The 12,837-nt window shown below is 40.8% G+C and overlaps 2 protein-coding genes across 2 annotated transcripts; both read left to right on the forward strand.

Moving 5' to 3' along the window:
* Positions 1-1,499: 1,499 nt before the first annotated feature.
* LOC136676581 (uncharacterized) lies at positions 1,500-8,130 on the forward strand (the record flags this gene model as incomplete). Its single annotated transcript, XM_066653685.1, has 12 exons — positions 1,500-2,232; positions 2,616-3,323; positions 3,402-3,570; positions 4,417-4,523; positions 4,639-4,670; positions 5,165-5,235; positions 5,316-5,533; positions 5,641-5,900; positions 5,990-6,100; positions 6,809-6,947; positions 7,375-7,413; positions 7,602-8,130. Coding segments are annotated over 12 exons (2,859 nt in total), but the record flags the coding sequence as incomplete, so codon positions are not given.
* Positions 8,131-9,546: 1,416 nt separating this feature from the next.
* Positions 9,547-12,286, forward strand: ins (preproinsulin). The gene is made up of 2 exons (XM_066660530.1): positions 9,547-9,736; positions 11,250-12,286. Exons 1-2 carry the CDS (start codon positions 9,547-9,549, stop codon positions 11,396-11,398), a joined length of 339 nt encoding a protein of 112 aa, XP_066516627.1. The 3' UTR covers positions 11,399-12,286.
* The last annotated feature ends 551 nt before the right edge of the window (positions 12,287-12,837 follow it).

Consider the following 12,837-nt stretch of genomic DNA (forward strand, 5'->3'; position numbering starts at 1 on the left):
TAGGCTTGAAAGCTTGAAAGCAAATATTGAGGAAACATCATCTGAGTTAAACAAGTCTTTAACCCCCTTTTTTTTGAGAGACCTGACATTTAATGTCACACATAGAACAATAAAAGTGTTTACACAATTACATAATAAATGCCTATACATAAACATTTTACATATAATGCAAGACTATATGTAGCCTTCCTATACCAAAATATGAGTCTTCCTAGTAATTCCTGTGATGTTTAGATCCTAAAGCAATTCTGACATCTAGTGGAGGTAGTATACATTACAGATAAGGTTTTCAAACCTCTTTCAGTCCAGCCCTAGCTTTTTCTGGAGCATCTGTCTCAAGGCTCTTATTAATGAGTCCAAGTCGAGTCACAAATCTCTTGGTTGTAATTGTATGAATGCCATCTGGTCCGGCCCACATCACTGCACGAGTTTAAATCACGTACTGTACTGTTATTTTTAGCACACTACAGTATCAAAACTGATCAGTTGTATGGTCACTTTTAAAATATACATTTCAGTGGGTTTGCAAAAGCTTCACAGTTGTGTTTTATTATTCTTTCTTTGAAAATATAGTTTTTTTTCTGCATTACAGGATACATGTGTGCGTTTACCATCACTTATGAATAATTATTACCTGGGTGTCTAGCCCAGGCATCTCATGCAAAACATTTTTCACTGTTTGAAGAAAACCAAGATCTGTATTGTAAGAGGACTGTGCGGGGCCTATTTTTAATCCTTTACGCGACTGACTACATCGATTAAGAGAGGAGATCAATGCGCGCGGCGAGTCCGAGTTCGGCTCGAGGAACTGCGGAATAATCGATGAGAGTGGGTTTACGCGCGTGAACTCTTACGCCAAAGCGAGTAGGAATTAATGTATTTTTAAGCAGGCTGTTTATAATTAATAAACTCTAAACAAGAATATAAATGTAGTATGCTGCAGAAAACATTGTAAAAATTAAACAGCAGCTGGCTAAATTAACCAGATTATTCCCAAAAAGTATGCAGCTTTTAGGCATAGTCCATTTAATTCTATGAAAAAAATCCAGCAAAATGTAACAAATAATTGTTAATTAACAGTATGTTTTATTGCGCATGGCAGAGAGTGAAATGAATTCAGGTCACAAATCAGACATCAAAGGTATACATTAAGAAAACAATAATAATAATTACATTAAACCAAGATGTTCACGAGTCCCAAAACTCGAGTCCAAGTTGAGCACGAGGCAACTGAAGGCGAGACTCAAGTCAAGTCACTGTTTAAGGCACTTAACATGGGAAGTCGCATTACATGGGAAAATGGCTGTGAAGGGCAAGCTACATTATACCTAGCTTTAGCTTTGGGACACTTGCTTGATCTAGGCTTCTCTTGTGCAACAGCTGCTGAGTATCTTCTCCTGATACTGCTACTGGAGAAGGTAGTCTGAAAATGATATTTCAGTTAAATGTTACAGTGTGGGATAATTCCTGAAACAGATATTTGAATTTCATTAAAATCCTTAGCTTCACACAACTGCCTGAACCATATCTTGTCATTAACAGGAAACACCAGACAGCTGAGGATTGTGCTCTTGGGGAATGTAAACTCTGGGAAGAGCTCCTCAGGAAACACCATCCTGGGTAGAGAGGACTTTGAGTTAAAGAGAACAGCTCAGTGTGTGAAGAGACACAGAGAAGTAGCAGGGAGACTCATCACTGTGGTTGAAGCTCCAGGATGGTGGGCTGATTCAGCTGTAAATGAGAGCACTGAGTTCCTGAAACAGGAGATTGTCCTCAGTGTATCTCTGTGTGCTCAAGGTCCTCACGCTCTGCTACTGATCATATGTCTGGACAAAATGTTTAAAGAGAGTGACAGAAGAGTATTAGTTGAACACATTAATCTTCTCACTGACAGTGTGTGGAATCACACTATAGTGCTGTTCACCTGTGGAGACTGGCTTGGAGACACACCCATAGAGCAGCACATTGAGAGTGAAGGGAATGCACTCCAGAGCCTGGTTGAGAAATGTGGGAACAGGTATCATGTTCTCAACAACGAGAACAGAAATAATACTCAGGTCACAGAGCTGCTGGAGAAGATAGAGGAGATTGTGACAGTCAACAATGGAGGCCACTTTGAAATGGACCAAAAGATCCTACAGGAGGTGAAAGAGAAGAGGAAAGCAGAAGAAGAAAGAGCAAAGAATAGGATGATGAAAGTAGAGAAACAGAGAGAAGTCAGATTACAGCATAGTATGTATAAGCAGGATCCATGTTTTATTTCTTGTAGATATTACTTTGGCATAATATGTATCCGGGTGCTCCGGTTTCCTCCCACAGTCCAAAAAACCCTAACAAGTTGGTAGGTGGATTGGCAACTCAAAATTGTCCATACACAGCAAAATCATCCGTGTTAAATTAACACTGTTAGTGTAATCATTAACACTAATAGTGTTGAGTTAACACTGGAGAATTTGCTGTGCAGGTTTGAGTGTGTGAGTGAATGTGTGAGAGTATGCAAAGGAGTGGCGCCCCCTAGGGTGTGCCTTGCACACAGTATTTCCGGGTTAGGGTCACCATGACCCTGAATTGGATAAATAAATAGAGTCTGCTTTTTGTTGCTGTTGTTGTTGTAGGATATTCACCTCCTCTCCCAGAGCTGAGGATGGTGCTGCTGGGATTCAGAAAGTCTGGGAAGAGTTCTTCAGGAAACACCATCCTGGGCAGAGAGGAGTTTGAGTTAAAGAGAACTGCTCAGTGTGTGAAGAGACACAGAGAAGTAGCAGGGAGACTCATCACTGTGGTTGAAGCTCCAGGATGGTGGAGTAATATGTCTGTAGAGGACAGCACTGATTTACTGAAGCAGGAGATTGTCCTCAGTGTGTCTCTGTGTCCCCCAGGACCTCATTGTCTCTTTCTGGTCATGCGTGTGGACATTGAGTTTAAAGAAAACAAGGGAAATATACTAAACAGATACATGGGGCTTTTCAGTCAGAGAGTCTGGAGTCACACTATAGTTCTGTTCACTTTTGGAGATTATCTGGGAGACACACCCATAGAGCTGCACATTGAGAGTGAAGGGAAGGTGCTCCAGTGGCTGACTGAAAAATGTAGAAACAGGTATCATATTCTCAACAATAAGAACAACAGAGATGCCACTCAGGTCACGGAACTACTGGAGAAGATAGAGGATATTGTGGCAGCAAATGGTGGAGGCCATTTTAAAGTAGGTAAAAAGCTTCTACAAAAACAGGATATGCTGAGGAGGACAAAGGAAGCCAGAAACAAAGAGAAAAAAATGATGATGCTGCCAGAAGAGTGCAAGAGCATTAAAGAACATATTGGTAAGAATTACTAATCTTACTACTGAGATTTCAGCAAACCCTTGGCTGATGACCTATTTTAATTTCTAAATATTCCAGTAACAGTGGAAGAGAAGTACACTACAGAAGATCTGAAAAGTGCAAATGCACAGCTGCAGGCTGAGAAATCTGCTAATGAAGCATCAAATTCTGCATCAAAGTTGTCCCTCAGCTCTCGCTATGGCCCTTTAACTACAAAAAAGACTCCAGTGAAACATAGACAGAGGAAGTGAGTGTTTTTTCAGTAATGTGTCTGCTGGTATTGTAATGAAAGTCCTTGTCTTTGAGCCACTGCGTCTTCAAGCAAAGGTGGTAAGTACAGTGTTGCTGCTAAATTGAAGCATAGTGGTTTAACCCAAACAATACATGATACTGGAAAGGCTCAAGGTATTGGTCAAGTTTTGACAATTGCAACCAGAGTACTAGACAATCTACTTCAGTTTGCAGGAAACAACAAACAGAGCAACCATAAAACATCCCGGCTACAAGTAAGAGAGTGGGAGCGGGGTAGTGTGAGTGTGAGTTGCCACCACCAAAATCTTCAGCAAAAAAAAACACAAGATCAAGATCAGTCCTTACAGACGATAAATGAATAAATAAATGAGGGTTGGTGTCTCAAACAGGGATTAAGATCAGTCCTGGACTAAACCCTCTTTCACTGGAAAATTCCAATGAAAAATGCTTTGTACGGGGTGGGCCATTTATATAGATAGACCTTAATAAAAGTTAAAACCAAGCACACCATTCGCTTTATTGTGAAATTCCCAATAAGTTTGTTGTGTCACATGACCCTCTTCCCATTGAAAAAACAAAAGTTGGATTCAAAATGGCCAACTTCAAAATGGCCGCCATGGTCACCACCCATCTTGAAAAGTTTCCCCCCTCCCATATACTAATGTGCCACAAACAGGAAGTTAAAATCACCAACCATTCCCATTTTATTAAAGTGTATCCATATAAATGGGCCACCCTGTAGTTCAGCACTGGGTGTAATCTCTGTCTGGGAAACCACCCCTGAATATTTAAGGATCCCTATACAGGTTGTGAACATTCATTATCAAATTTTGTCTTCTAGATTGAGGAATATGGCGCTGGCGTCCAGTGAGATCAGAGCCTGTTTGGGTCAGTCATTTGAGCCTTTTGTTTTGGACTCAGAAATGCTTCATCAACCATGTCACACAGGTAATGATGTTAAAATGAAGGCAAGTTTTCCTAAGTTTGATTAAAGAGAGAGATTTGCTTGAATCTTTCTTGTCAAGCTATTGTGGACTTTTAAATGTATATTTTGTCTGTGCAGTGAGTGAACCCAGGAATTTGGTCAGTGCATATGTGAGTATCCATGGATCATATTTTAAAATATTATCGTATTAATTAAATGATGTCTGTGATTAAGTTGTAGTCTAGGCAATACACTTGTGTAAAGGGAGTGTGGCTGCCACAGAACTTCAGGGTCTTGAGGTCCAGGGTTCAGTCCTCGCCTCAGGTCTGTCAGGAGAGTTCTGCGATCTCACTGTGTCTGCATGGGTTTCCGTCCACAATCTAACAATACATTATTAACAGGTGTGAAGTTGTGAGTGACTGGGTGAGTCTGTGAAACAATCCACAGGTTTGTCTGATTGTGTGGTGAGTGTGTGAAACTGTTCACGGGTGTGTGTGTGTGTGTGAGAATGACTGGGCGAGTGAGTGATGCCCTGTGATGGACTGCCTTGAGCAAAAGGTTCCAGGTAGGCTCCCAAACTGCTGTGAGTCTGAACAGGATGAATTGGATGACTGAATGAATAAATGAATGTACAAAAAAGTAATTTTTCTCTCTATTTCAACAGACACAACTCCCTGAAATATTTACTCCTGAAGTGCTTGAACAAGATATGGAGGACAAGAATGATTCATACAGGTACAGGAATAATTCAAATGGATACTTTGTATTTCCACTCAGCTGTGATATTATATTCAGTATTTGTATCTGCTCTGCAGGTTCCTGTGTCCTCACACTGGTCAGTTCCAGTGCAGATTGACTGGTCTTGTGTTTGAGATGGAGGGGAAAGGGGAGCTACTGTACAGAATAGACTCCTGGGATACTCGTCTCTTAGAAGGTTTGGGTCAGATGCAGCCTGCAGGTCCTCTGTACAATATCAGCTGCTTTGAGGGTTCAGTCTCTCAGCTACACCTTCCGCACTGTGAGATACAATGTGGTGAGTTCACAGTCTAACAGCTTTCAGACTCTAGTGGGACCAAAGAAATCCTTACATGGATAAATTAAATATAGAAATAATTGTGGTACACCATTCGTCTGTTACAGGGGCAACAGGACACAATAAACTGGAGGTGGCTCGGTTCACTGAGGAAAATATAGAGGTCATTCAGCCACTGGCAGTGACAAGCACACACGTGATTATCAGAATCCAAAGTCTTTCTCTCTTTGGCCTTCTGAAAAAAATTATCTTCAACGATAGTCCCATAAGTGCCCAAGTCCTTCTCTTCTACAAAGAAATCACTGGAAAACCATGCAGAAAAAAGCTACACATCCACTTACTGCCAAGGAATGTGCCATTTAAAGAGGTCATTATTAGGATTTTCAATGTATTAATTTCAATGTACTTTATTTTAGCAATGGTTCACTTTTAAAATTTCATGTCTTGCTGTGTAAGGTGGAAAAAATCCATAAGGGCAGCGTCTACTTTGAGACAAGCTCCATGTGCCAACTCACCCCTGGGAAACAGTACAGACCCTCCTGTGACCCTTACATACCCCAGCCAAAGGTAACATTTGGTGCTTTTCCATTGGTCCGGCTGTACATGACTTGGCTTGGCACGCTTAAAGTTTCTCGCTTTTTCACTGGCAGGGCTCCGCTGCAAAATGGATTCGGTGACATCACGAAACCCAGTCTCTAACAGGAATCACTGGCTTTGATAACCATAACAACGGCAGCGCTGTTTAGTTGGGCATTGTTTACTCATTGTGTAGTCGCGTGCTGTTTTTGTTTTTGAACTGAACATTGCTCTGCACCACAGGTCTCACAGATGAGTTTTACTTGTTGCACATAAACCTCTTTAAAACACCTCAAGGTAAAGTTACAAGCTGGCGTTGTGAGTCTGATAAAAATAAATGTGAAAGCTCCTGTAATTTAAGAGATTATACAAGTAATGAATTTGTGCTGGATTTGAATGAGCTCTGCACTTCCTGGCTCTTCCTGACGTGGTTTACACGTCACCATTTAGTACCTACTCGGCACAGCTGGAACCCAAAGTGAGCTGGGCCGAAAAACCTACTAGGTTCCAGGGACCATGCACCAGATTTGGCCAGTGGAAAAGCAAAAGATCCATACTGAGACGAGGCGAGTCGTGTAGGTTCCATGCAGTGGAAAAGCGCCAGTAGTTTACACCCGAGGAGATAGTTTCCTATTTTTTTTGTTTTTTGAGCCTGAGGTATTTTAACATCTCAGCAGCTTGATTTATTATTTCTTTTAGATTGCCTTATTCGAGCGTGACTACGGCCCAAACTTTCACCCCATGTTTGTGGTATTCTTTGTGGCTGAGGAGCTTACAGTTAGTCTCCTGGATAAAGATGGCACAGAGGTGTGGGAGCCACATCAGGTTTTTGTTTCAGGTAAATACAGACAATTTAAAGGAAAACTATGCAAGATTTGGTAATTTTGCTCTTAGGCTCCCCCTACAATTGCAGAGTGTAAGTATCGTTTAATAGCACTGTCCTGAAATCAAGGGAGGAGGGTGGCCTCATACATCCTCCAAAAGATACATTGTGCAGTTTCTGCAAGGCTGAGGCTAGAATTGTAATGAAATAGCTCAATGAAACGTCACACTTGAAGCTGAAACCAAAATGAAACATGACTTTGAAGCTGTAACTAAAAATAATACACCATGTTCACGGTCACTAACACAGAAATCACCATCTTCAAATGATTTACCAAGACTCACATATAAGAAAAACATATAAATATATAAGTAAACTATAGCACTTCATACTTCATCGCACATTGTCAATTTTATGTAAATCTGTGTTTTTTCCGGCTCAGGTCACAGTGCGGATGCAGCCCTAAACCAAAGGGAGACAGGTACAATTTGAGTATTAAACCTAATTCATGGCACATAAAGCTTGCTTTTATGCAGTCTAACATCTATGTAAGCACCATCCAAAAAAAACTATAGAAAATGAAGCTCCAATGACTGGCCAATATTGCACATGCAATTAATTATAATCACTTTCGCAATATATTTTATTATTTATTTTACTGAATTCCAGGTGCAGCATTTGTAGATTATCACCGAGAAAAACTGATTCAGAGCATTGCCTCTGTGATGGAGATAGCAGACTCTCTACAGAGCAAATACATGATCAGTGATGAGATGTACAGCAACATCAAAGCAGCAAAATCATCTCAGGAACAAATGAGGATGTTGTATGAAGTTCTCAGATCAGGAGGAAGAGTGGTCAAAGAGGAGTTCTATGAAATCCTGAGAGTGAAACGACCCTTCTTAGTGGACGACCTAAAGACAGAACCTAGAAAGTCTTAGGTCGTCAGACCTAGACTGGACTTAGAAAGTTGTCAAAATTTCATTTTGCAATGTTCAGAGCCTCCATGAAGTGTGATGAAAAAAAAGGACTGCTTACTTTTATGTTTGATTTGTTATGTGTATTAAAATGTTGAAGTCCTCAATGTTTGATTGAAGGAGAACAGAGGAAACAACACTGACAGACCATTCATGATTGGGGTATGGATGTCATTTGGGTTATGTTTCAGGGGGTCATTGGCTGTGTGTTCACTGTCCCTACTGTGTGTGAATAAAATAATTGCTACCTACTGTGTGTTTTTGGGGTCATTACTATGGATGGGTTAAATACAGAGAATCAGTTTCCCTAAAGGGTTTAATAAAGAAAGGCCAGTTCTGCATAAATCTACCATGTGTTGTTGGACTGTGGGAGGAAATCAGAGCACCTTAAGGAAACCCATGCAGAAACTGGAATATGGATCCAATCCAGGACCCTAAAATCATGAATAAAGCTGAAAATTACAGTAATGTCTGAATAGTTTGGTGTTGTCTGATACTGGTTCTATGATAGTCCTGCGGTGCTTATGATTCATAAATAAATATCATAATCTTATGATTAATTTTTGTGATTTTGAAAACTACAGCTGCCCTGTGTTAACCCAGCTTGAATTGTAAACCTATAAATTATCCTTAACTCACTAACAGCATCAGTAAATACACTAATAGCACATGTTAATTAGCAGCTCCAATGGAAACTCACTACAATACACACACACACACCTGCCATATCACACACAGGAGGTATTTAGCCATGAAAGTCTTCTACTAATTAAACCCACCACCTGTCACCTTCTGTCAGCCTCTCAAAGCAAACTCAAACTGCCAGAATCAGCATCCTTAGGTCCAGTCCCTGATGCTCTTGCAGGATCTCTGTTTACGGTCTGAGGCTGTTAAACACATTTGTCTTGATGTCACTTCAGATTAGCCCTTAAAATTTCTCTGAAAACATGAGATCAGGACTGTTCATGTCAGCATGGAGAACTAAAGCATCTTCAGAGATGGCAAACAGTTCAAGTGGAAAAGTGAATTATCCAGACAAACACAGCTAATGTGCCGTAGTTGATTCAACAGCCACTTAATGGTGGCCATTTTCCGCTGTCAAGCACCAACAACAGCGATACCTGAGCAGGTATAAATGCAGGGAAGGACCTTTGTTCGTCCCAAACGCTCTTTCAGCAGCACCTCACCACCTCCACAGGACTCATCCCCTGTCTACTACAACAGGTGAGAGAGAGAGAGAGAGAGAGAGATGGACACAAAAAGAGACAAAGCCTCTTGGGTCTGGGGGAGAGAGAAAAAAGGTGAACATATTGGGGGGAGGAGGTGGAGAGAAAGAAAATGTTGGAGTAGAATAAGGGAGAGAGAAATTAGGGGAAGGAGGAAAAGAGGCAGACAGAGGTGGGGTTGAAATAGGGGAGAGAAAAAGTCGGGGGAAGACAGAAAAAGGTGAGGTGGGGGAGAGAAAGATGGGGTGGAAGTAGTGGACAGAGAAAGAAATTGTGTGGAGGGTGGAAAAAAGGAAGTATGGGAAAGAGAGAAAAAGAAAGAAAGTGGGGGGATAGTGTGGGAGACCCACCATAATGATAACTCGATTATTAGGCAAAACTGAAAGAATTTGAATCCCTCTTTCTCAGACCATGGCGGTGTGGCTCCAGGCCGGTGCTCTGCTCTTCCTGCTGGCGTTCTCCACCACAGGCGTCTACGCTGCCACACCTCAGCACCTGTGTGGCTCTCACCTGGTGGAAGCACTCTACCTGGTCTGTGGCCCGTCCGGCTTCTTCTATAACCCCAACGGACAAAGCAAGAGAGAGGAGGACCCATTGCTCGGTAAGAAACATGCTGGACACTGCTTTTCAAAAACAGATTTAATTATACACTGGTCAGGTAAAGAGGGATAGATGGGGTATGTGATATTACTACAGATCTAATACCAGGAAAGAATAGTTTTCAGAGAAAGATAACATTTTGTGAAATAACTACACAAAATGTTGAACTGTGACCTCTAGCTTGCTACATAGTCAGCTTATCTCTATCTGTGCTGTTAAACACCAGACCTCTGTTGTTGCTGGCCATTTTTGTTTCCCTAAAAAAAATTTCAGGACTCATAGGGGTCCAGAAATTTCAAAAGGTATATAAGACCATGCCCACATCATGTGTTTTCTATTTACTTAGCAATAAACATAAAATGCTATTAAAACCTATTAAAAGTTTAATATTCTACAAAAGTTCCAATATATCAAAATGTGCTCACAGTGGCTTTAAAAGTGCCTCAGATGTAACGCTACACCTTCACTTTCATTCAGTTGATGGGATTGGTTCCTTAGGTTTGTGATGTCAGGAACCCTGTTTGTCTGAATCCTGCAGTTTAAAGACCCGTTCACACTGGGTATTTGAATGTCACTTCTTACAAAATGGGTGAGGCTGGAAATCAGCATTATGAACTGTCCTCCATTTTGGCCCAGCAGTTTCTCGTCTGAAGGGGCTAGTACTGCAACAAGGGAACTGAGCAGATCTCAGAGGATATTTGTTAGCTTTACTTTACTGTTACTCTCTCTTGAGCTGTATTTTGTAATTCACATGAAAAGTTTGTACAATATCTCCAGTTATGATAACACATCAGTGCTGCCCCTGTGTTGGCTAAGACAGAGCAGAGACAGTACAGACTGCATCTCAGATCACACAGCCAAAGTATTCAGAGTTCACTAAAGTTAAATTGACAGGAAATTTTCAGGTGAAATGTATTTTGTCCAGAACTTCTCAGATTTTCTCAGAATTATTCCGTAGAACCATCGTACTAACTAGACTAAGCACTTGAGTTTCACAAAACAAACCTTACATTTTTTTTACCATTTGTTTAAAGCAACAATAGTTTTTTTTTCCCTTTAAAATTACAACCCCATTTTTTTTTGTGATGCTTCACTGAAGTTTAATGGACGTTTAGAGCCCCTGTCATTGCTACTCTGGGCTCAGCACTGTAGAAACTGCATTATGTAACTTTTGGAGAAAGGTAGTATACCACCCCTTTTGATTTGAAGAGAGTGCTGTAAAAGTGAATTACAGTCGGCAACTTTAGGAGGAGCCTAAGAGCAAATATACCAAATATTGCACAGTGCTGCTTTAAGGATGACACATTGCACACTGTATCATTTTCAGAAGACAAATAAGTCACTGTGCCACAGTTGTTCAACAGCAGTCAGATTTAGTTTTCTAGAGTTTTCTAAATCTCTACTACTATTAAGAAAAACATAATTTCATGCCTTTCTCAATTTAACTAGGTTTAACTGTAAAAAAACATGTCAAAATAATGTCTGGTTTAGTCATTTCTGGTTCTCCCTCACAGGGTTCCTTCCTCCTAAGTCAGGGCAGGAGGGGGATTTTGCTGAATATCCCTATAAAGAGCACATGGAGCTGATAGTGAAGAGAGGCATCGTGGAGCAGTGCTGCCACAAACCCTGCAGCATCTTTGACTTGCAGACCTACTGCAATTAAATCTCCAGCTCCACCACTCCAGACCACCTCATTCTCTCAGAGCTACTGCAAACCAGCAAATGGTCTGATCTGACTACTTGTGTTTTCCTAGAAAATAAAAGATTTCATCAAATGAGAAATGAGTATATATTCTACTTACTGGAAGCACCCTTACAGAGTTTGAAATGTTTTAATAAACAATAACAGAAAAGATTCATTTATCTACGAACATGTGCTTGAAATGGACACTAAACCTGTCTCTCCAGGTCTGATTAACAGAGAATTAAACACAGACGATGTTCGTCCCTAGCCTTTTGTGATTTTAGACTTAAGCATGCTTTCCATGTATTAATGTCCAGTACTGTGTGAAAGGACACTAGTTTTAGGAACAACTAAAGTAAATATAACCTTAAAAGCAGTGTCACATTGGCACTGCAGCACTATAAGAAAGCATGACTACAATAATATCTTGCTTCCTGAGTGGCTGCAACCAAACAGACACCAATTATTCTTTCATAAAACAATGTAAGAAAGTTGCAGGTGCAAAAACAGATCAACAGCACCATAATCACTTTATCTAACTACATTCTCACACCAGTGACGTGCAGACTGACCAATTAAATGTTTACAGAGATGATTATCGACCAATAACGGTAGCTCTACAGTCAGACCGTCCAATCAGAAGAATTAAGGCTACTTCACCACTCCCCCTCTTCACTCAAGCGAACCAATCGGAGTAGGGGATGGCGGGACTAGTTTGTGAACAAAACGCTTCTCGAAATTCTATGTAAGCTCTAGAACAACAAAATCTGTTTGTGAAATTCCGCCCGGACATTTTTTAAGTTTAAAAAGGAGGACGTCTGGTCACCCTAACCAAAGCAGACCTTACCGTGTACAGGGCATCCACGTAAAGCATCTGACAGACATGTTGTTGAAGGGGAAAAGTGAGCACCAGATACTATAGGTGAGCTAAATACACTATTAACTTGATAGCATCCAGCTTATGAAATGATATCCGGCTCAAACCCAATATTATCTGGTGCTCACTTAACGGTATCCAACTCTTTAATGCTATCTGGAGTTTTCTTTAAAATATCTAGTGCCAACCTGATATGATCTCTTGCTTAAATAATGCTATCAAGCATTAACCCGATACATTCTGATTCTCACCCCATGGCGCTTTTCCACAGCATTAAAACCTACATGGCTCCACTGGACTCGGCTCGTCTCTTTTGCTTTTCCACTAGCCACATCTGGTAATTGGTCCTAGGAAATAGGTACATTTTTAGGCCCATATGAACTGCTCACTTAGGGTTCAAAATATTAAATCATGTGAACGTGTAAACCCTGCAGACCACTGATTGGCCAGAGAGACCTGTCAATCACCACAAAATGCAGAGCTCCATCACATTCACCACTTGTAAAATGCCTGAAGTTACAGCAGCATTCACATTTGGTTT

The sequence above is a fragment of the Hoplias malabaricus genome, chromosome 2, assembly GCF_029633855.1.
Source record: "Hoplias malabaricus isolate fHopMal1 chromosome 2, fHopMal1.hap1, whole genome shotgun sequence".
Lineage (NCBI taxonomy): Eukaryota > Metazoa > Chordata > Actinopteri > Characiformes > Erythrinidae > Hoplias > Hoplias malabaricus.